Source organism: Acipenser ruthenus, chromosome 11, assembly GCF_902713425.1.
Source record: "Acipenser ruthenus chromosome 11, fAciRut3.2 maternal haplotype, whole genome shotgun sequence".
Taxonomy (NCBI): Eukaryota; Metazoa; Chordata; class Actinopteri; order Acipenseriformes; family Acipenseridae; genus Acipenser; species Acipenser ruthenus.
The window spans coordinates 41,060,525-41,081,934 of NC_081199.1; the positions used below are offsets into that span (position 1 = coordinate 41,060,525).

At 38.9% G+C, this 21,410-nt stretch overlaps 1 protein-coding gene across 3 annotated transcripts in view; it reads right to left on the minus strand.

Annotated features, from left to right (window-relative positions):
- LOC117426190 (melanophilin-like) overlaps positions 1 to 21,410 on the minus strand; it is a 36,771-nt gene that overhangs the window by 10,547 nt on the left and 4,814 nt on the right. For 2 of the 3 annotated variants that reach the window (XM_059033996.1, XM_059033994.1), the window contains exons 2-10: positions 20,929 to 21,095; positions 12,011 to 12,232; positions 9,676 to 9,812; positions 7,500 to 7,541; positions 6,712 to 6,779; positions 3,232 to 3,324; positions 2,340 to 2,529; positions 1,849 to 2,075; positions 300 to 383 (exon numbers count right to left, since the gene is read on the minus strand). In XM_059033996.1, coding sequence (XP_058889979.1) covers positions 300 to 383; positions 1,849 to 2,075; positions 2,340 to 2,529; positions 3,232 to 3,324; positions 6,712 to 6,779; positions 7,500 to 7,541; positions 9,676 to 9,812; positions 12,011 to 12,232; positions 20,929 to 21,053 — 1,188 coding nt within the window. In that variant the 5' untranslated portion in view covers positions 21,054 to 21,095. The remainder of the gene's footprint in view (positions 1 to 299; positions 384 to 1,848; positions 2,076 to 2,339; positions 2,530 to 3,231; positions 3,325 to 6,711; positions 6,780 to 7,499; positions 7,542 to 9,675; positions 9,813 to 12,010; positions 12,233 to 20,928; positions 21,096 to 21,410) is intronic. The other variant, XM_059033995.1, reaches the window with a different exon arrangement.

A 21,410-nucleotide genomic window follows, 5' to 3' on the forward strand; every position in this document is an offset into this window, starting at 1 on the left:
TAAACCATAAACATCAGTTGACAAGATCTACATTTAGAAAAAAGCCACAGAAACCTGCATATACAGTATATGGTAATGTATATGGTGCATTAACTCCAACTTCCTAACATTTCAATATGTTTAACCTACCTTTGTCAAGGTAAAGGGTCTTTGAAAACAAACAGTGGTGGTAAATCTATCTATCTATCTATCTATTTATATATATATATATATATATATATATATATATATATATATATATATATATATATATATATACTGTATATATATAATATATATATTTTGTGAGGAATGTTTACCTCCTCTGAGGGCACCACGATTTTCTGTTCCAAGCGGTTTAGGAGGCGTTCGATAGCGGACATGCGCTTGTTCAGCTCAGAGATCTGGAGGCAAGGGCAGAGATGGAAAAAAGAGGAGATTGAAAACAGTGGACACCAGACCCAGCGAGAAAAAAAAAAAACAAAGAGTCCGCCAAGACCACCAAGCCTGATAGCACCCAGTAAAACAGAATGGAAACAAGAGGGGCGTAAGAGTCCAGTGACGTGAAGTCCAAACTCAAAATCTCTGTGATTAAAAAAATAAAAAATAGGTATGGTCAGTGACGGTTGTAATGAATACAAAATGAGAGCAATCAGTAACAAAATCACAATGACTTACTGTACACTGCTGTATACACTGTATACATGTGTTTCACTTACAGACAGACAGGCACATAACATGAAAGAGGCCCCCAGGGTCTCCCGACTGGCACATCCAGTAAAGGCACTCCGCGTGGAGTGCAGGATGCGCCATATAGCCTGGAGATTGCAGGTTCGAATCCAGGCTATGTCACTGCCGACCATGACCAGGGGTTCCTAGGGGGCGGCGCACAATTGGCTGAGCACCGTCGGGGTAGGGAGGGCTTTAGGTCAGCAGGGGAATCCACAGTTCACTGTGCACCAGCGACCCCTGAGGACGATAGGGCACCTGCGGTTCTGCAGTGGAGCCATCAGATCTGTGTTGTCCTCTGATACTATAGGTCTGGTGGCCTCTCTGTGGATCCACAGTGTGAAAAATGACGGATTGGCAGGAGCACGTTTCGGAGGACGCGTGTTCCAGCTTCCATTTCCCAAGTCTCCAGGAGGTTACAGCAGAAACCATGGTAAAAAAAACATTGGCAACGACTACATTTATTAAAAAAAGAAGAAAGAGGCCCCCAGATTTGGATTCTATAAATACCTTAAGCTAATATGTATGAATGTAAGCATATATGACTGTATCCTCTTTGCTTTCCCATAGATTTGCTTGCGGATTTGTGTTCTCCTCAGTTTTTTATGATTTTACTGTAATATATTTCTCATATTCTTTTAGCAAAGCCAAAAACACATCACTTTACAAAGCATGTGCACATCATCCCTATATCTACTGATGAATCTTCCAATACAATGTACATGAATTTACCACTGCAAAAAAATAAAGGGTATGTGGGTATGTTTGAACTAGTTTGAACTAATCACTATGAGATAATGAATAGAAGAACATAGCAACACATTTTAAACTAATCATTAAGGACCTTTCTATCCACATCTTTCTGTGTATCCCTGTTTGTACTGTAAGTGTGCTGTGAAATAAAGATGCATCTCAATAGGTATCAGTCAGATGAATAAACAAACAAATCAATAAAATCAATGAAACGGTGGAGAAGCTAATATCTGTGAGCCATGCAAACAAAACAAATGTATATGCAACAGAATTCACGACAGCTTTACATTGACGTATATTATCCTTTAGAATCTCAATAAAGGCCACAATGATACAAAGAGATTGGAAACCACTTAAAACTGAATCTAAATTGATTGGGTGCTGAACCTGGGGCTTGGAGTGGTGCAAGTTTTCCTGGGAGGATGCTCGGCTCCTCCGCTTGGGGAAGTGACTCTGGTACAGAGGGAAGCGTGGCACCCCCTCCCCTTCCTCGTCAGAGCTGTCCATGTCAGCGTAGTACTGGGAGCACTGCTGCCCTTTCAACTGGCCTGTGGGGCTGCCTTTCGGAGAGGGATGCGCTCGAATCATTCTGTGCTCAGAGAAGTGGCCGTCATCTGGTAGGTGGCAGGTGGCAATAGGGCAAGGTGGGGGAACACAAGGGGAGTCGGGGAGAGAAACAACATGAAGCAACCAAGAACAAGAACAATTGGACTGGGTTTTCCACTTGATCTGGAACAGCAGAATTATATATGACTGGAAGTATTGAGTTTGGTAACAAAGTAACAGAATATATCTTATTAAGCCATTTCAAATCAGAGACATTAAACAGTCAGGGTGTGTGTGTTTTTTTTTCACTGCTGTAGCTGAACTCTTCTTACCGGATTTGGAGGACTTCTCCAGGCTCTTCCTGCGGGAGTTGATGCGAAGGTGCACTTCGGTGCTGAACTCCTGCTCCGGGTTCCCACCCACCTGCCCCTGCTCCTCCAGGATCTGCTGGAACACGGAGGCAATATCTGCCTCGGCGATCATCGACTCCTTCCGGGTGACACCTCCCCCCCCACCCGAGTGCTGAGGAACAACAGTGATGAAAGATTGAAGATGAATGTGGGCTCATTCTCTCAGGAGACTCCCCTGTGGTGGTCTTTTGTTTCTGATGAACTACAAAACAATACAGTACCAACTATCTAGACAGGTGGCAGGCCGATAGCGTCCCGAGCCAAAGGCCTCTTACAAGCATTCCATGTGGGTCCCACTATATTCTCCGTGTTAGAGAGAGTTTCCTTATCCGAGGAGCATTTACAGTAGTCATTCGTCCCCTGTGCAGCCAGCCATACTTAAGAAAATGTTGTTTGATCTTATATGATTCATAAAAGTTGCATAGAAAAAAATGCATGTTATTATGTGCAGTCACATTTTGATAAGATCAAAATAGGTCTAATTATATATATATATATATATATATATATATATATATATATATATATATATATATATATATATAATTAGACCTATATCATTTATTCATATATATATATATATATTTATATATATATATTATATATATATATATATATATATATATATATATATATATATATATATATATATATATATATATACTGTATTTGTACATATCATTATTGCATCGCCGTAGTGACCAACTTGGTCCATTGTGCACAGCATATTCAAAGCTATGTCCAGGAGCTGTTTGAATACTATTAGGCTTCACTGTAAGGAGAGGGAAAAGGACAGAGCCAAATGACCCAATACCTGCAGAGACTGTCGGCGGGACTGAGTCGAGTACTCAGAGTCCAGATCGAAATCGAGGGGGTGAACCGAGAGGAGACGCTTGGTCTTTCGAATCTTTAAAGCATCAAGAACAGAAACACAATCATTTTGAATCGTGAGTAATCAACACCCCCCCCCCCCCCCCCCAATCAATCACCAGCCTAAAGAGAACAATAAAAGGACTGTCCAATTCTGGTCCTCATGATTATTTCAAGAACAAAATGGTGGTGAGGGTCACTGGCACCTGCTTTATTCAGTCACACTGCAACCAAGCCCCTGTTCTGCCAGCGAGCGAGAGAGAGAGCACCTCAGTCTTGGCCAGGTCCTGTGATATTGTGATATGTACGATTGGCTACTAGGTTGAGATCAGTCTAACTCATTTCACTCATTTTCCCTCATGTCCTGAACCGGATGCGAACACAGGACGTGAAATGCATGAGACACTACTAAGACACTAGGGGCAGGATTTTTAAAAAACAAGTGTTATTGTATCGAACTCGTGGTATAGTAACGAGAGCTTTAGTAGCAAGTGATTTTCAAATGAAATGTGTTAATTAAATCAATCCGGTAATGCTTTGAAATTGAGTCGATGAGGTCGTTAATGAACGCATTCTTCGTTAAAATGCTTAATTGTCACAGGTCACCTACATCACCTCCTGTCTAGGGGAACTCGTTAAACAAAATGCATGTTAACGAGATCAAGAAAAATGAATGGAAGCATAATTCGCTGTTATGAAAACTACTAAACTACTAGCGTACAGGGAAGCGGCTCTCCCACCTTCGAGCAGCAGCCAAATGCAAATAAAAAATAATGTTGTGTATAATTTGTAAACTTCATTTAAAATGGTGCATTTTGTCATGCAGAATGTACATTTATTTAGAACACTTCACATATAAAATGCTGATTTACGATTATCTGGCACGTGGGTAAAAATCGGATGGCACGGATTAAAAACAAGTAAAAAATTAAACCCCACTAGTCATTTCCCCTCTTTCGGGGGATATTTTGCCACAGCTTACTATATACAATCTTTCTTTGGTTAAAAAGAAGGAAAAAATACGGTAAGCCATCTATGTATATTGCTTGGAATTTATTTTCTTATGTTGACATCTACTTTTGTCTGTATTTTAGTAAGTGCGATTGTAGGCTATAAATAAATACGTTTGAAGTGCCATTTGTGTTTCTAGTTGTTAACTAAATTATACATGCATACCATCTATGTAACACTTTATTATATATTTATTAAGCTTTTAAAATTACAATAGAACTCCCTAACCCAATATCCTGCATTTTCTCTGAATCTCTTTGCTCTCCTCCACGATAAATAAACTCAATTAGAAGTAGCCACCGAACACTTACAGTATTAGAAGAACATTTTATACAACTATGTGAAGGTGAAAGTGTACATTGCGAAAGTGTGGGGGGAGTCTGACAACATTGAATACGTTTAGGCAAATTCCATGTCAATGATCTCGGTCACATTCCTAGTGGATCTGTGTGCCCTTGTACGCCTGTTCTTCATTCTTGTGTGAATAAGACACAGGTGTTAAAAGCCAGGGACTTATTACAGATCTGCAGTCACTTAAGGATACTTTATTGTAATATGTAATATGCCGTTTTCTATACCAAGATTTCAGTAGTATATAATCTATGTATGCAGAATTAAAATAGGCTATAGTTGCATTGATAATTTCTTGGTACTGTAGTAACATTACACTTCGTGCAAATAAAGGCATATCACTTTAGCAATACAATAAACTTTCCGTAAGGTTACAAATGGTTAAAACAAGTGAATAAATCTCCTTCATAACCACAAGTATAGAAAAGGCTAAACTATTTTCATAACTACAAATATTGAATTATCTAGGTTGTCTGTAAGAAATGAACTCTGGTCCTGTACACACACACACACTCTCTCTCTCTCTCTCTCTCTCTCTCTCTCTCTCACTCTCTCACTCTCTCTCTCTCACTCTCTGTATTGTCAGCCGCGGTCTGTTAAATTTCTGTTTCAAGGTGAGTTATATACTGTTTCGTTAATCAAAACCCTCCTTTTCCAAGTGCAAATTAACTCCTGATAAATGATGACTATTAACACAAATTTGCTTTTAAATTCCCATGCAAACAAAAGAAATAGTGGCAAGAAGCACTGCTCATTAAGATATTAACATTATTTCGTAAATCAACATAATTTCGGAAATCACATTAGGACGATTATTTAATAATGAAATAGGCAAAAACGACAACTTGAAAATGCCAAAATCAATGCTACATATCGACTTCTTGATTAACACTGGAGTTAGCATTTACGACCTTTTGAAAATCCTGCCCTAGGTCTTTATTTGATTCAGACATTACAGAAAGATTAATTCTGCAGATTGATATGCATACAATTATCACAAGGGGCCTTGTGTGCGCCATGGAAACCTAGTTTTAAAATGAATATTTAAGACTAGGTTTATTGTCTGTATTGGACCAGATTTGAACAGTCCTGAAATACGCATTAAAATCAGGCATCACTGTTGAGTTAAAGATATGCTTTTAGAGCAGGTAATTTAGACAATATAGTGTAAGTGAATCACTATGTTAAAACAAATGAAGGGAAAGTTGGTTATTTCCATTTAGCATTAGATTGACTTTCAGAATTGTGTCAGGTTGACCAGTTGTGAGTAGAAATCAGCAATGGAAAATGAGAAATGAAACATATGATGGTATGTCATCCAGAAACACATCACTGCATTGTGGGGGTTATTCAGCCATTGTGTGCTATAAATACCATACAAATGCTAGCATAGTTGTCATATAAATGTGCCACTATTATTTTAATATGTGTTACCCTGAAGCCTTTTTTATTAATGTTCCAGGAGGAAGGGTGAGGCTGAGCCCGAAGCCGGAGCCTCTCCCGCCTTGCAGAACCATTGCCTTTAAGATTACCCTTAAGAGAGGAGTACCACCAAACACGCTGGATAAAAGGGAAAACTTACAAGGCTTTGCTTCCCAATGGATCAAACCTAATCATTAAAAGACATTTTGCAATTAGGTTTACTTTATATACCGGTTGGATCAAGCTCAATATCCAAAGCATCTGTCTTTGCAGTTACATACATAAAGTACTATAAAGTTAGGCTGAACGAGGCATAACAAAGCACAAACCATTATCCTGTGTACAAGGTCATCTCTCAAAAAGTTTCCTTTTATTAATGTGGCACGGAATCTCTTTATTATAAGACTTCTAAGGTGGCTAATGGAGCCTTTACAGAGGGGTAAATTGAAAAGACACTTTAGTTCTTGCAGGAGACATCTTGTACTTTGTACTTTACAGATAAGTGACTCTTCAAAATGTACCAGTCATAAAAGAAGAAAAGAAGAAAAATATGACAAAATCGAACTTATCGAGTTGCTTTTTCTTAGACAATAATCATAAAAAAAAGGTTGTGATGTTTTTAATGAAATGTCACTTTTACCAGTCTGTAGCGCTGGGCCTCTGAGGCATCAATGGTGACATCATCCTCCTCAGGCATATCGTACATGTCTACAACAGCAAAGACACACTTGACATTACCAGAGAAAAACACATTTCTCCCGTAGCCCCTGAGAGCCTGAGGCCCCAGACTACTGGGGAGAATAATGTCTGTCTGCTCATGCAGGTCATGCAAGTCGTGCTGAGAGAGAGCATGTTGTAGACACGACACTGGGCAATATTCAGAGTTATTTCAATTAGATCTGATTTGATATTCATTGAACTTTTCTATACCCGTTGCTGGTTTCTTTGACAAAGGTGTAGAAATGTTTAACGCAAACAAAACATTTAAAAATAATCTTTAAACAATCCACATTTGGAGTTTGTTGTTTCAATGCATCGTTTGATATTCAGCATTCAAAAGAATGATGTGTACTCCCAGACAGACAGTGGTGTACTGTAAGTGAAACTGCGTCATTGCGGTTGAGTTAGGGTCATATCTCTGCAACAGACAGCAAATGGACCAAAAAATGGATTGGGCAAGGTTGCAATTTAGGTATCCAAGTATGACACTTGGGTCCTTCACTCTTAAATGAGTTTGTAAAATGAAAAGCTCGTAGTGCTGTATATCTGTATGCAGTACAAAGTGAACATACATCTGTTCAGCATCGGCAGGTGAAAACTCATGCCTAATGTTTAAACACACAGGTTATCTCGTCTATTAGTTTAGTTGTGCTTATTAAGACTATAATCTGTTCCAATCCTCATTCCTAAATCAAGTTTTCTACCCACCTCGGACATCAGGCATGCTGTATGTATCGTCATCACGGGAGCCTTAAAGAAGGAACATAAAAGAAAAGGTAATCTTTTCCAACGTTTTGATAACTGTTGCACCGTCACCGGATAGCAGTCAACAATAATGGATTTTGGCCCCTAGCAATCCAGCCACAATCATGACTGCAAACGACTCTGCAACTCAGAAGAATATTGATTAGTCAGGAGAGTGACTTCATTATTTGCCATGTGTCAAGTCATAAACTGGAAAGCATCAAGTCTGACACGGACCACACATCCTTTTTGTTTTAATAAATGAAGCACTAATTGTATCGACTTTAATTGTAAAGACTGAATTACTGTACATAATATGTTGCTGAAATGGAAAGTCCAGAAACCTTGAAAGCTTGCAAGCCAATATTCATGCAAAATACCAGAACCGTTTCATCAATATCAAATCATATTTATATCATAATGTTCTTTCTTTCTTACTTCATTTTGTGAATAGGGCCCCTAATCTCAACAATACCTTCTACATTGGGATATATCAGAATGACAGTCCCTTTACTGCCCAGTACTGCCCCTCCGCCAGTAACCTCCCTCTACACTCCTGCATACACATTACCAAAACATGAAATTACCTAAAGTATTCATACAGCTCTGCTGTGGCTTCATTGTGATAGAAACACTAGACGTTTGATCCAGTGCAGAGTTTGCAACACTGCTTTCAAAAATACATTTATAAAACTGGTAAAAAATTAATAACCAGAAAAACAGGACCCAGAAGCGGCAGCCCAACAGTTTTATGTTCCTCTTAAAAAGCAACACAGACTTTGTACTTTATCAGAGGGTTAGTAAACCAGACCCCATGATGCTTGATTAGCCAAGACATTCATGAGGGATACAGTATGTAGAAATATTGGTCACCTTTATTTCTAATGCGAACAAATACAATGGATAGGGAGGAAAAAGGAACCCTCAAGTGCTTTTAAAAGAATAACAGAGAGCCAGTAGCAGAGTGGGATTTGCATCAGCTCATAATACACAATCTTCTGAACTTTATGAATTCTTTTTGATGTTTGATAGCTTGTAATACCAAAATGACAGGATAGCAGAACACTAGCACCAGGCAAAACAAGCAAAAGAGAAAAAGAGAAAGTCTACTTAAAACCCCTGAAGAGAGACTTACTGTCATCAGATTTCCAGTTTGAATATGAAAGAAATCCCACACTAGGTTAACAGTGTTGCAAATCAGACTAAATTCACATTCTGACCTAATTTCCACAGTGCTGCAATGATAAGGCATGATTTGTGTAATTTAGGAAGGGCATTAATCGCATATCCTAGCTGTAACCCTAACCTTAACCGTAACCCTAACCCTAACCCTAACCCTAACCCTAACCTTAACCATAACCCTAACCCTAACACTAACACTAACCCTAACCCTAACCCTAACCCTAACACTGTGGCAGGCTACACCCGCCCATGTGCGTATTTTATGTTATATGTATGCAGTGGCGCACGGAGTGTGTGTTATGTAGCATGGGAGATTTAAAATGTATATTTATATTTAGGCACAGGGATTGCACAATCACTTCACGTGCAGAGTAAAGTGCGTATTTATATGCGGGCACGGGGATTGCACAAATTAGTTCACGTGCAGACTGTGCCGGGATTCAAGTGAATGATTGATTAGCAAACGAGTCCTGGTGCAGCTGTAGATAAAAGGAGCAGGAATCACTCACTCAGGGTTGGTGTGTCCAGAGGTGAAACGGGAGTCGGAAGGTAAAGAGAAAAATAACTGAAAGAAAACAATTGCTAAGCATGCTGGGTATACACCAGCACGATACTTGCTTGTTCTGTTCGTGTCTGTTTGTCTGTCTGTTTTGTTTTACAGAGTGTTTTATTTGTCTAAAACTGTTATTCTGTTATTAAACTCGTGCAACAGTGCTTCCATACCCCAGTACTGTGTCTGTCTCCTCCCTGGTCTGACGTCACCCGCAAGCCATCATGCCACAAACACCAACACCAACACCAACCCTAACTCCAACCCCAACCCCAAACCCCAACACCAACCCCAAACCCCAACACCAACCCTAATGCCAACGCCAACATCAACCCCAACCCCAACCCCAACCCCAACACTAGCCAGGTTCTGCAGCACCTCTCTTCACCCCTATGAAGTCAAACGTACCCGCTAGTTCAGATTTAAGCCTCTGCTCGCTGTGGAGTCTCTTGTACAGTGATCGCATCACCTTGGCGCTTCCGAATCGCTTGAAGCGTGAGCGGACGTGCTCGTGATACCAGTCCAAGGTGCCCATTTTCAAAACCCTGGAGAAAGAGACATGACACTGCACATATTTTTATTAATTGATTGATTGATTCATTCATTCATTCATTCATCCATTCATTTTTTTTTTATATTACAAGGGTAATAACCATTTTCTTAATCATTTAATATGGCCAAATTCTTCTTTCAGGCAATACTATTTTGTTGTTTATTTGAATTACATTTTTTTTAGTTTTTGGAACATGCCCTGTAAGTTGAGTCTGTGGAGTCAATGCTTTGGAAACATTAGTAGAAACCAAAGCTGTCTGACTTTTTAGGCTCAAAGAACCATATCAAATATATCACAAACTAAACTAAATAGTAGCATCTACATTAAGAAACAGCTTCACTGGTTTTCTGCTCATTCAGCATGTTTATACAACATCAGTTTTGCTGCATTGGGACTGTGCGTGCTTCTAAAGAAGACTACAGGTATTTTCAAACTAAAAGCCTTAAATGGTGTACTTCAAAACTGTCATCTGTTGGACAGCCTTGCTGTAAACAAATGCTTAAAAGTTTAAAAATAGAAAAAAGAATTTGCCACTATAGTAATGACTGTCATTGAAACCACACACTTAAAAGAGATAATCAGAAAGGGGGTTCTGAATATCAGTTCAATAATGATGTGGAATTTTTGGTTTCCACAAGGTGGCAGCATTAACATTTGTTTCCAATGTGGATGCACTAAAATAATCAAGGATTACACACAGATCAGGGGCAATAAACACTTCACTGTGTAGATTAGCTCACAATCCGTTCCGAGTGTAACACTCGGCTTTACACAATAAACTGGCCAATAAACCAATCAGCAGACACATGTATTATAGATTAGAATGTCATAGTGCATAAAATATACTCAAACCAAACCTGATTGCACCAAATCATTCCCAAAGCATGTGTGCAAACTTCCACTAAAATAGACCCTATTATCTTGCTATCCACTTAACAAACTAAACACACTTTAAGAATGCTTTTCTAAAATGTCAAGAATGGGATGAAACCAATGAGGGTTTAAACGTGATTATAAGTCATCTTGGGTTTTCTACATTCCAATATCAAACCCATGTATGTGGTATGAGTAGTAGCCAGTTATGTGTGCTATGCTGCCACCAGCTATAGAGTATTTTCTTAGTTGTTGCTTTCCCCATGCAGAATTGAACAATCCATGCCTCTGTGAAATAACATTCAGACTAGACACCACGACCAAGAAATGGGATGAATAACACATTTCAATGTACGTCCTCTTTTAAAATATTTACCAGCCTCAAGCTTCAAGAAGTCCATGGTCCAGTATTCAATCTCGTATCTCACTGCCCTTTCTCTCCTGCAGGGGTCATCAGCACCCGTAATAGCAGTGCATTACACAGCACCGCCTGCTAGATATGCACGCAACATCTTTGTTTCAGCTGTGCATGGCAGCTCTAGATTATGACATGTTATAAGGGTCCTGAGAGGAGATTCAGAAATTGCATTTTCCTCTCCTGTTATTTGTATTGACAGCAGACCATGTGTGGTGTCCTGGGGGAATTGCAAGTTAAATGCTTGTAATGAACTGAGACACAAATGAGGGACAAATGGCTTAAGTTTACAATTGACTTTCCGGTGTCATGCTGGATTTGTGATAGTGCTTGCAGAGATTACTGCTGTTCCTGGTGGTAGAGGACCAGAGGGTGGTTCACAACTTGTCCAGTGCTTGCATTGAGCCCATTTGATGATCAATTAATTACCTTTGGAGATTCAAATGAAACCTAATCATCACTGAATCAGATTACCTTCCTTCCCTTCGCCAGTGAAGATGAACTCAGTTTTGTGTTTTTTTTTTTTTGTTTTTTTTTAAAGTAAGGTACATATCTCAAGAAAGAATAATCACAATGTTAATATTTGCACATTTCAGTATCATCAACTCTATCCTCAGAGCAACTCAGCAAACTTTTATTTAAACAAAAGTATCAAGTGGTGTAGGGTAACAGGATGTTACACTCAGGACAGGGATGTTGAACCGAAGGTGTAATCAGCAGTCATGGTGTGTTCCCTGTAAGGAATTAAAATGTGTCGACACCATCACATATGTTTCTTATGCTGACACACTAGTTATGCAATGCATGCTTTTATGCATAGGTGCCTTTCTAGACCAATGCTCCTCCAATAATCTAGTAGGTTAGCAGACATGTGAATTGTCTACTTGTCTACAAGGCCTCACCGAGACGTCCTGCAGGGGTCGCACACCCAGCCTCGCTCCTTCTTGTTGTAGCGGCTGCAGGACTTGCAGGTGTAGAGGCGGCAGTCCAGACACTGGCGCTTGCTGTTCAGCAGGAACTTGAACGGCTGCAGACACCGGATGCAGTGTGAGTCCGTCAGACTGGTCTGGGTCCCAAGCAGCTCCAGCTTCGTGTCCTCTTTCTCGAGCTTGGTCTTCAGCTCTCTAAATACAAAGGAGGGGAGGGTGGGAGGGGGTGCCACGTGTTAAAATGGGTATTGTGTGCTGATGCCTTCTTTGTATTCTACCACTCAGATCCATTCTAGCCTGAGAGCTCCATGTTAGAGAGAATGGAAGACATCCTTTGGAGAGACGAGGTGTATTAGTTTTCATTGGGTGGCATGTGATAATTATTATTAATAGAGGGGTTGGTTAGCATTCAGGAAAAGCCAATAGGACTCCACAGCAGGAGTGGCTCAGATTTGTTTTCCCATCAGAAATTAGGCAGTTAAAGTTACTTTTGAAAAACGTCCATACAATACATTTGCAATAACGTCTGTTCAGCTTCCGATCATTTGAAGCTGCCAGTGGAAGCACTTATTTCATTCCTACAGAATTCCAGGACTTATCAAGCACCAATGGGTTAATTACATATAGTATGGACACAATATATATATATATATATATATATATATATATATATATATATATATATATATATATATTAAGCAACTTCAAAAGGTTATTTGGTTGCCTAATCCAATCATTAGGAGTTCAGCAGAACTAAGAGTAATCAACAGATACCAGACCATTGAAGCACATGGTATAATGAGTTCAAGAAAGAACAGGGGGCTTTTCTTCAAAGGGTAGGTCTTGTTGTACCTGCAGAGAAAGCAGGAGAAGGGAGGTGCAATCCAGCGTGTGGTGCAGCAGGCTTGCTGGGGAAAACAATATTTTGCTGCTCCTGAGATGTATGTTCCAATGATTAGAGCGAGCGTTAGTGTTAAAGGAAGCTCGTTCAGCAACCATTGGCTTATAGTTACTGACCTATGCACAAATGGACAGATTCCAAATTATTAATCAGCTACTTGCAACCTCAAGTTCTCATTGCTGTTTGCCAAAAGGTTGTTTTTTACAATGGCACATGAGAATCTATTTATCTCATTTAGCTCTGTAAACTCCAGAGATACTTTACAATGGCACATGAGAATCTATTTATCTCATTTATTATTATTATTATTATGTATTTATTTATTTATTTATTTATTTCTTAGCAGACGCCCTTATCCAGGGCGACTTACAATTGTTACAAGATATCACATTATTTTTACATACAATTACATTATTTTTTACACATTATTTTTACATACAATTACCCATTTATACAGTTGGGTTTTTACTGGAGCAATCTAGGTAAAGTACCTTGCTCAAGGGTACAGCAGCAGTGTCCCCACCTGAGATTGAACCCACGACCCTCCGGTCAAGAGTCCAGAGCCCTAACCACTACTCCACACTGCTGCCCTAGCTCTGTAAACTCTGGAGATACTGTACAGTATCCATTGTAACAGCAGAACCACATTATAAAATAACCTCAACATACGGTAGTTTTCTTTATGCTTAGCAAAGCTATTGCCATTTCGATTTACTTTTTTACATTCTTCATAAAAGAGTTACTGTTCACATTCCCTCGCAGCAGAATAAACCCATCGATCTCAACTCTGGGTATGCTGTTTTAAACAGTTGTGCCTTGCTATTGCATTATATATTGACCTTGTAGGAATTCCTTTGAGTCACACAGCCAGGCACAGCCAGGCACAGCCAGGCACAGCCAGGCACAGACAGGCACAGCCAGGCACAGCAGGGCACAGACAGGCACAGCCAGGCACAGACAGGCACAGCCAGGCACAGAGTATACAGCATGTCAGGCTAAATGTACACTTTAATATGAGGCGTTGTTTGAAGAAGTCAACAGGATTTTAAAAGACTGTAATAATGTTAATTACTGTATTATATTTATATTGTTATTCACTGGTAAAAAACCAGTAATCACAATTTGCATGCATTCTTCTCATGCAATGAAAACATTTACAGCACATGCAGACACCACTCCCTGTTGTAAATGCAATCAGAATCCTTCCAATGCAAATACCTCATTCAGAATACCATCCTGAATAAGTGCTACAAACAGGACAGTAACACCCATCCAATTAATACCACAAAAAAGGGGAACTGTCCTTTGTCCCCTTATGCCATACAGAATTATCTTCACTTTCTTGTCAATATAGTGTACACTATATAAGAATGTTGCCTCATGTTGTGCATATATGCAGCTCTTTCTGTTTTACCATCCTTGAATACAGTATTCACCACAGCATTCTTGAGACAGAAATGTTAGCTGCATATGCTGGTAATAACTGAGCACTTAATTTGGAACTGCTTGTACATAATCACTTGGAGCAGGGCCACTGAATGACCACCACAACACACTGAACACATTTTCAGATAAAATAATTACTTTCAATTATATACTTTTTCCCTCGCTGCAGGAATCCTTCTTGGCTAAAAGTGACCTTGTTTTTTTAATATATATACTTTGCAGTATACAACTATGGAAACTCAACAGAGGGACTTTTTAGGACCGTCCCACAAAGTGCTCCCTGCTGACTAGCATACTGTAAACCAGATCACTAATTTTGCCAAAACACATGCCAGCAGTGATGGCAGAATGTTTGTGAAAATGAACACCTCAAAGTGTAACAGTCAAGGCTCTAACAGCAGTTTCACAAGCCCCTCTAACAGCAGTTTCACAAGCCCCTTGCTGATAATGTGAGGCTCGGGTAGGGTCTTATTACATGCAACACAGGAAGTGAACAGGAAAAATGGGAAAATAAAGTCTGCACATCTAGGAGACATCAAACATTGCATTTTGAAAACACATAGCTATTCCAATACCTTTACTCATATAAACATTAAAGCCTGCTACTAATACTATTAGGATTTCCATATATTAACTGATGCAAAATCCATATCTGACATCCGTATCTTAAGTCTGTTTCCTATCCTTTCTTTCAATAACCTTCCATTGTCAATATATCCGGTGCCAGTAATGCACTTTCCTCTTGGTGCTTTGTGACTGTGCCAGTGGAGCTTGATGCCCTGAGGCTGCTGGACGCCATCTGTAGAAGTTTTAGTGAAGATTTTCAGGGCTATCAGTATATGTAACAGGTCTTGCTGTTATGTAGGTACTGCATGTGCCTGTATATTAAAAGTTAATTTGATTGCCTTCAGGGCTATCAAAACTTCAAACAAACCTTATTTAAAGTAGAAATCCCTGACAGGGGTGGATGCAAATAAGTCTAAGACCAGCAGATTCTTTCAATCATTTGCCTCTTAGCATTTTATTTTTAAATAGAAAGATGATCCTCAGGGAGCATTCCGCAGCTTGGGATTTAATGAAAGAACAACCACAGTCCCATTCCTCTCCAGCACATATTAAACAGCTGGATGAGTGGGACTCATTTAAGGCAATAACACACAATCCAAACAACAGCTTTGAGCAAAACAAGGACTTCCAATTATTAAACACATGGCTGGGTCCCTCCAAGACTCCCTCTGCTGGAGATCTCTCTGGTTTGGAATGAATACTGGTCTGGTTTTAATAATGTGCAACAGACATTTGCAACTGAAAAGTATAAGGCTGTGGGTTTCATATATTTTAAAGCACTAATCAACCCCTTCGATGCTACAATTTAAAGGAGATGTACAGTAACATTATCATGGGACCCTATATTAGGGCAGCAGTGTGGAGTAGTGGTTAGGGCTCTTGACCAGAGGATTGTGGGTTCAATCCCAGGTGGGGGACATTGCTGCTGTACCCTTGAGCAAGGTGCTTTACCTAGATTGCTCTAGTAAAAACCCAACTGTATAAATGGTAATTATATGTAAAAAAAAATAAATTGTAAAAAATAATGTAATTGTTTTTAAAAAATAATGTGATATCTTGTAACAATTGCAAGTCACCTTGGATAAGGAGGCTGTGTGGTCCAGTGGTTAAAGAAAAGGGCTTGTAACCAGGAGGTCCCCGGTTCAAATCCCACCTCAGCCACTGACTCATTGTGTGACCCCGAGCAAGTCACTTAACCTCCTTGTGCTCTGTCTTTCGGGTGAGACGTAATTGTAAGTGACTCTGCAGCTAATGCATAGTTCACACACCCTGGACTCTGTAAGTCGCCTTGGATAAAGGCGTCTGTTAAATAAACAAATAATAAGGGCATCTGCTAAGAAATAAATAATAATAATATTTGATGGTTTCTTGCTTTTACTTTATCGCAGAGATCCATTTTGCAAACCATGACAGGTTAAACAGGTTAAAGGGCAGCAGTGTGGAGTAGTGGTTAGGGCTTTGGGCTCTTGACCGGAGGGTTGTGGGTTCAATCCCCGGTCGGGGACACTGCTGCTGTACCCTTGAGCAAGGTACTTTACCTAGATTGCTCCAGTAAAAACCCAACTGTATAAATGGATAATTGTATGTAAAAAATAATGTGATATCGTGTAACAATTGTAAGTCGACCTGGATAAGGGCGTCAGCTAAAAAATAAATAATAATAATAATTAAACGTTGCCTGGGTCACACTTACTTGAATTGTCAACTTTAATCATACCATGGTACATACAGCACAGGATGTGATTAGTACCAGGAATTTAGGACATACGGTATTTGAATATGCAGGTAAGCAAAAACCAAAAGATCAACAGAAAGGAAGGGGCAGTGACGATGTTGCTAATAGAATAACAAATAAGAAAATTGATTTATTATGGGTTATCCACTGTGCCGTTACACTAAAACACATAACACTGAAACAGAAAAGCAAACTAACTGCAACGTAATACAATGTGTGGTTAATCTTTAAAATACTATCAGTATGTTCTAATGTAAATATGTATATTTCAGTATCATATATCCTATTGAATTATTTAAGCATATATTTTGTATGCATTCAATACTTACTCATGTTGGTGTTTTTTCAAAACATTAGCTTATTCATAATTAATTTATGTTAGCGCTAGGTAGGAATTATTGTTTACTTAAATTAGAATTTAGATAGTAAATCCCACACGTGCATGTAATAACATTTAAATTGCAGACACTGTAAAAAGTGTAATGAAATGTTTTAAAATAAAAACAGGGAAGCAAACTGGTTAGTGAGTCTCGCTGTTGTTCTGTATGTCACACAGAGAATCACAGCAGATTTTTAATGAAGCATTATTGTGGGGTCATGTGTTTCTTATTACTCACAGCTTGGCATCAAAAGTGTTGCACGGAATTCAATCTCCAGATTACTAATTCACTGAAGATACAAAATGAGAAATCGTGTTCACTCTTACATAGGATGAAGTCAAATATAACTAACATTAACAGTAAATTACCGTGCTGTTCCTTTCCCTATCCCTTTACTACACTTTGCTACGCTTTTAATACTGTGCTAAACTTAAGGGGGTTTGAAAATGAACTTCTACAGCCTGCCGATGGATGGCTGTGGAAGCCAATGTATGTCTATGTTAGAAGTCCAGTGGCACATCAGGAAAGAGCATGTGAGAATTGCTGGCATTGTACATGATCTTATCAATGATTAGCAGTGGTGACTGGGATCAGAACAAGCAATCCCACAGTCGCAGACACTCCGTCTGTCAGCAAGATCAAAAGTGCTGTGCTCATATCAGTATTCCAAATAATCTCCCCTTGTCATTAGCAGTTGTCAGAAGCAGGGATATTGACACCATGCACAAATGCAAAGTTCACTTTGTGCACATCACCTTATAAACCCCTCAGACCGTCTTCATTAGAGAAACATGCACTGACATTATGAGCACCGCTACTCACTACTAAAACGTTTATTTTGTATTTTGTATTTTATATTTATGCACTACAGTTACAATTTGCTATGCATAGTAAAAGTGTATTAGTGAAAGTGTATCAACCAACCCTCCATGTAAGTGCCCTTGTCTTCACCTTGTCTGACCGTAGCCTATGTACTTGTGTACTTGTGCTTGTCTTTTAATGAGCATTTAAACGTATGCAAAACTAACAGTACAAAATAAAAAGATATACAATACATTTAATATTGAACTGTTTTCTGCTAAAATATCAGGGCCAAAAATAAATGCTATTACAAATCTTGCTCCATCTAGACAGAAGTAGGATGATGCTTTATCTAAAACAAAGCATCATTTTGTGTTTGTGTTTGCAACTTTGTCCTCCATTTAAATTGTTGGAACAGGAAACTGGAGAAATTCCCCTTGTGACTTGGCCGTGATCGTCATGAGCTCTCTGACAATGGCAGGCTTTGAGATTTTACAACCCGATGTAAGGCTGATGCATCTAGCATCATCTGATTAAAGATTTCCAATGACATTCCTATAAATATCTGTAAAAATAATCCAGAAGAAATGTATTTCTGGCTGTTGAATAGTCACGTCAAGCAGCCGATGGTGAAGAAAGTTATCATGAGACACCAGGTCATATCTAACTTGTTCAATTTGGTCAGAACTAAAGGTTCTATGGTACATGCTGTATAGAGCCTTATTCACAAAGCTTTAACTCATGAGTTATTTAATGAATGTTTTCTCAGAGACTGTTCTACACTGTTGTTAAAGAAGCCTAAATATCTGACTTTATTCATAAAAATCGACCTTGAAAATGACTTCTACGTAACTTGTCATTTTTGTGGATAGTGAACATAGTCTATACTGCTACAAATTGAAGTGCCACGTCCATGCTTTTGAATTGATTAGTTAGATCAGTTTATCGGAGGCACAGTGTTCTGCAACCCACAAAATCTCTCTCCTGTGGCTACATTTCATGTTCAGTTTTTGGACCGCCTCTAAAGTATATGTTCATGATTAATCCAGTCAATTTACCTCTGGTCTGGCTTAACTTCTGGTTAATTTTTTTTTTTATGGTTTTATGTTTTTAGCTTGCATGCAAAGACTGACAAATGATACTGCAATTAATTATGTTAACTCATAGTAGCTATTTAGTAAATACATGTACACTTACACATAATTACAATGTTATTATGCATAGTTACAATGTACTTAATGTGTAAATCATTTTTGCACAATACATGTAAGTACACAATTGTATCAGAAAAGGGTTAGAGTTATGGTTAGAGTTAGGGTTATATAGAGCAAAAAGATGTATGCATTGTAACTATGCATAATAACATTGTAACTGTGTAAGTGCACATGTACAGTATGTACTGAGTAACTACTATGAAAAATACAGTTATTAGAGACACTTAATGTAAAGTGCTACTGCAACCACTGTGTTTCTGCAATGTTCAGATGGAGCTACAACCATTCATAATCTTTTCATAATCTCTTTTCATAATCGTCATACAGTAACTTGTGTTGCCTTCCTAGAATGACACTTTACACTGACTTTGTCCCGACTTTTTGAAGAAGAAATGGTGGGTGTTAAATAGTTGTATGAAGTTAGGGCAACTAAAAAAGGCAACCCTTCATTTTAAGATTTGTCACACTTGATAACTAGCTCTTGAGTTAAAGTTTTGTGAATAGTGACCATAATCTTGTATGGTATAAGACCCAAAAGTACAAGAAATAAGTCTTTTGCTATGTTAATATTGCAGTGTCATATTAGCAGGGCTGGCGTCAGCACCCGAGCAACTTGGGCAACCACCCGGGACCCCAATGACAGAGGGGGGCCCCCACACACATACAGAAATGAAATTGCAAATATGAGTAAATGTACTATTTCTGTGCCAGCTATTCTACTCCGGCAGCCTTTAGGGCTAGAAACGTTTAGTTTTCACTAAACTAAACTAAACTGTATGCATGCAGCGCAGTGACATTTTTCAGATCTCCCCTTTTTTCTTTTCTCTTTTCCTGCTTGCATCCTGTTCCCTTTGTCCCACCTCTTTTCACTCCCTATTGGCTACTGTCCTCCCCAGTTCTTTGTAAAGCCGAAAGCTATTGGCTGATCTCTACATAAAATTATACAAATGTGCCAGTTAAAGACATTCTATAACTGGCACATTTACTTTCCAACAATCAAGACTTTGATTTCACAAGCGTTTTTGCGCCTCATTATCATAACGTCAATTTTTAAACACCTATTTCAATTATATGATTTTAAACCATTAACAATTAAACCTGCTGAACCCCTGGAACCTCCAAATAAAAAGAAACACAAATGTGGATGTCAAAAATGGAAAGAAAAGACGACAACAAAAGAAAATCTAAAAAAAACGGTCAAATTTTCTATGTACATTTGAAACGATTATTTCTGTAAAGTGTGTGTTCTGTGTCCTGTTAACTGTGTACTAAGTAGGCTACAGTAAAATAAAAATGCACTAAAATCATTTAGTTTTAATTAAAAAAAGTATCTGGGGGGCAAAAAACCTGGCGCCAGCCCTGCATATTAGTGCAGTGTTTTTAAGACAGCCACTGGATTCTTATGTATGCATTATGTAAAGTAATGGAGGTTAATCTCTACAGAACAACTGAGTTTATTGTATGCCTGATGTAGGGTCGTTTATGAGACATTTTAAGAACCTCGGCCACGCTACGCATTACTGACTCACATTTGGGCAGTTAGTCAACTGCTTGCAAATGTCTTGAGCTCTCAGACTGCAACAGTTGACTGACTGTGATGTACCTGGCATTAGCTATAAACAGTGGTCATATGAACCTAATAATGCTAACTACCATGAATCCTAATGCAGTACCTTCATTTGAGCTGTACAGAAAGATTGCCCAAACATGCAGCATACTGTATTTCCAATCATGTATCACTCTCCATTTACAAAGGTACTCAAACTGTGACCATATTGCTGTATTCGTCCTCAGACCAGGGTCCCTGGTTTTAGCAGCTGCAGTGAAATCCGGGCTGGGAAGCTTACCCCAGTCTCTCTTCCTCTTTCTTCCGCAGGTCGAAATCCCGCTGAATAACCTCCCAGACGTGCTTGGCCTCTTCATCCGTCAGCTTGGATAGATCCAGCTTTTTTCCCATGGTGCCAGAAATCATGTAAAGACCTGTGTTCAAGTTCCAGCACTGGGAATTGTAATCCTGTAACAGACCAACAGTGGGCAGGTGTTAGTGTGTCATCTTGTTTTAGTTATATATACTAGTATACCTACATACATTTGTATATGTCAGTCAAATGCATTGGTGGATTAAATTAAAAATACTTTTCTGTTGCACATTCAATGATATGAGAACCAAAGGGGCTACAGCAAGTGAAAGCAGCCATGCGCACTTCCACTAACAGTGTACACACATGCTGTTTTTAAATCCAATCGTTTCTGAAATTCAATTTAGGTAAATATCTTAGTAATGTTGGCAATTTCTGGAAAACACTGTCTGTACACACGGTTAACTGTA